Genomic DNA, 2,356 nt, shown 5'->3' with positions numbered 1-2,356 from the left:
CCAGGTTGCTCAGTTTTCACTCCAGGAGACCCTTGAGGACAGCATCTCCGAGGCTCATTAAGATCTTCTCGGAGGAAAAGACCTTTGATTACTCAGAGCAGCAGGGCCCCGGGAAGCCCCAATACACAAATATGTTCACCTGATTCTCAGTTTATATTGTGTGCTCCTTGTGGGAAAAATTAAAAGAAGCTTATAGCTCAGGCGCCATCTCTCAAGTTTCACTCTCCTCCCCTGGCTGGCTTGGGGTTTGTCGTTGAGATTTTTCTTTTTGATTTTTTGGTTTGTTTTGTTCCCCGCCCCCCCGGCTAGCACTAACAATTCTCTTTCCCACCTTGTCTACTTCACACGGATATTCCGCGCACGTAGCGTCTGCGTTACAGCTTCTTCCTCGTTCTCTCAGCTGCGGGCCCTCCCCACATCCCCCAACACACACACCCTCTTCCTCAGACCATCCACCTTCCTCTGTTTCCAGGGGAGCTGACATCAAACCCCTGCCCTCCTTCTCAGAGGGGGGCTCCGTATTGAACTAGAACTAGCTCCTGGGTCATAAAAACCTCAAGGGCGCTGGAGAGCTCCTACTAAACAGACGAGACCAAGGAGGCCAGAGGAGAGAGGCCTTCTGGTTCCTAGAGGACACAAGCTGCTTTGCCCAGCCTCCTTCCTCACCCAGCCCCAGTCCCATCCAGGGGAGGGTCAGAGGGAGCTTCCACCCCTCCAACCCCTCCTTGGCCTACGAGGGACAACAGTGTGGGATGTGACCAGTTGTCCCAGGGCCTGGTCTGGGCCGGAGCCCCTGGTGTGGCTGCAGACTCGGTCAAGGGGAGGAAGGCTGGGCTTCACAGACCCCGTGAGGCAGTGGCTCACCCTGTGGGCCAGGCTTCTGCACAGGGCAGCAGGCCCAGGGCCCCCAGCAGAGTGGGGGAGGCTGCAGGGGAGGCCGAGAGAGCCACTGGACAAGCAGCATGGCGAAGGGAAGAGCCCTGGGGTCCGCTCCCACACCAATCCCACCAGCAGGGCCTCCTGTGCCCCAACATTCTTATGCGGAGAATGCAGATAACAACCTTTGACCTGCCTACCTCCCGGGGCTGCTGGGAGGGTCAGGTGAGAGGTTACTGGGGACTGGCCTGGAGAGAGCTGCACAGCCCTCAGCTCCCACCGTTCATGACAAGTGCTTGTGAGGCAGATGCTCTTGGGACAACTGCCAGGTCGAGGAGTTCTGACCCACGCTTGTTGTCTAGGCAGCTCTGACTCCAGAGTGTCCTCTTCCCCCCACAGGGCAGTCCTTCTACTCCCGGGTGCTGGAGAACTGCGAGGATGTGGCTGACTTCGATGAGGTAGGGTGCCTGAGACTCCGCTCCTTCAGCCCTGAGCCCTGAGGGCAACCAGCACCCCTCCCTGCCTCCTGCTGGCACACACTGGCCCCAAGTCCCCAACAACCGCATGTCAGAGCCCCTCGTCTCTGGCAGCTTCCTGAAGGAGGCAGTGGTGGGAGGGTGTGGAGGAGCCTCTGCCCAGGAGGGGCCTGTGCACGCAGAGGACCGCAGGCCAGGCCCACCTCTGCCCGCTCTGGGCCCGTTTGGTGCTGTAGGTGCTGTAGGCCTGAGCACGAGCCACCGGCTGAGGGCCCAGGAGGGTGAGAGCAGGTGGTTCCTCTCCAGTGTTCCCCAGAGCCCTCGGAGGACCCAGGCGAACACCGCCTGGGCTTCCGACAATGCCAGGCTCACCCAGACCTCACCCCTTCGTAAGAGCAATTGGGGCGCCTCTCCCACCGCAGCCACCAAAAGTTTCCTGTGATGGAGACACTGGGACACACACACACACACACACACACACACACACACACACACAGTTTCCCTCAGCTTATTTTTTCTTTTGAACCACAGGCTCAGGGAGTTGAGCATATAAATCATTTGCCCCAGTTCCTGGCACACTGTCTCACTGGTCCCTACGAGGCCTCACTCCTGCTTTTATGCACGTATCTGTATTTCTTCCCTTTTCTCTCTGCTCTTTCCCTCCATATGCACCATTCTGATGTGTTTAATGTGTATCTTTTAGTTTCCTATGTATTCTTGCAAAATGTGTACTGTCGTCTTGTGAGCATATGTTTGTGGATTTAAATAGCGATGTGTTAAATATTTCGTCTTCTTCTTTTTTCCACTGTGCACTGTTTTTAAGTTCCATCTGTGCTGCTACATTAACCTGTTGCTTCTCCCTGCTGCATAGTACTCCATGGGACATACCCAACACATAGGGTGACCAACCATCCTGGTTTGCCTGGGACTTAGGGGGTTCCTGAGACACAGACTCTAGTGCTAAAACTGGGGAAGTCTTGGGCCAACCAGGATCTTTTGGACCC

At 56.2% G+C, this 2,356-nt stretch overlaps 1 protein-coding gene across 3 annotated transcripts in view; it reads left to right on the top strand.

Annotated features, from left to right (window-relative positions):
• OTOF (otoferlin) overlaps positions 1–2,356 on the top strand; it is a 94,743-nt gene that overhangs the window by 15,423 nt on the left and 76,964 nt on the right. For all 3 annotated transcript variants that reach the window (XM_012652461.1, XM_012652462.1, XM_012652459.1), the window contains exon 2: positions 1,276–1,334. In XM_012652461.1, coding sequence (XP_012507915.1) covers positions 1,276–1,334 — 59 coding nt within the window. The remainder of the gene's footprint in view (positions 1–1,275; positions 1,335–2,356) is intronic.

Source organism: Propithecus coquereli, unplaced genomic scaffold, assembly GCF_000956105.1.
Source record: "Propithecus coquereli isolate 6110/MARCELLA unplaced genomic scaffold, Pcoq_1.0 Scaffold39, whole genome shotgun sequence".
NCBI lineage: Eukaryota > Metazoa > Chordata > Mammalia > Primates > Indriidae > Propithecus > Propithecus coquereli.
This window is presented reverse-complemented; position numbering and strand designations above follow the sequence as displayed.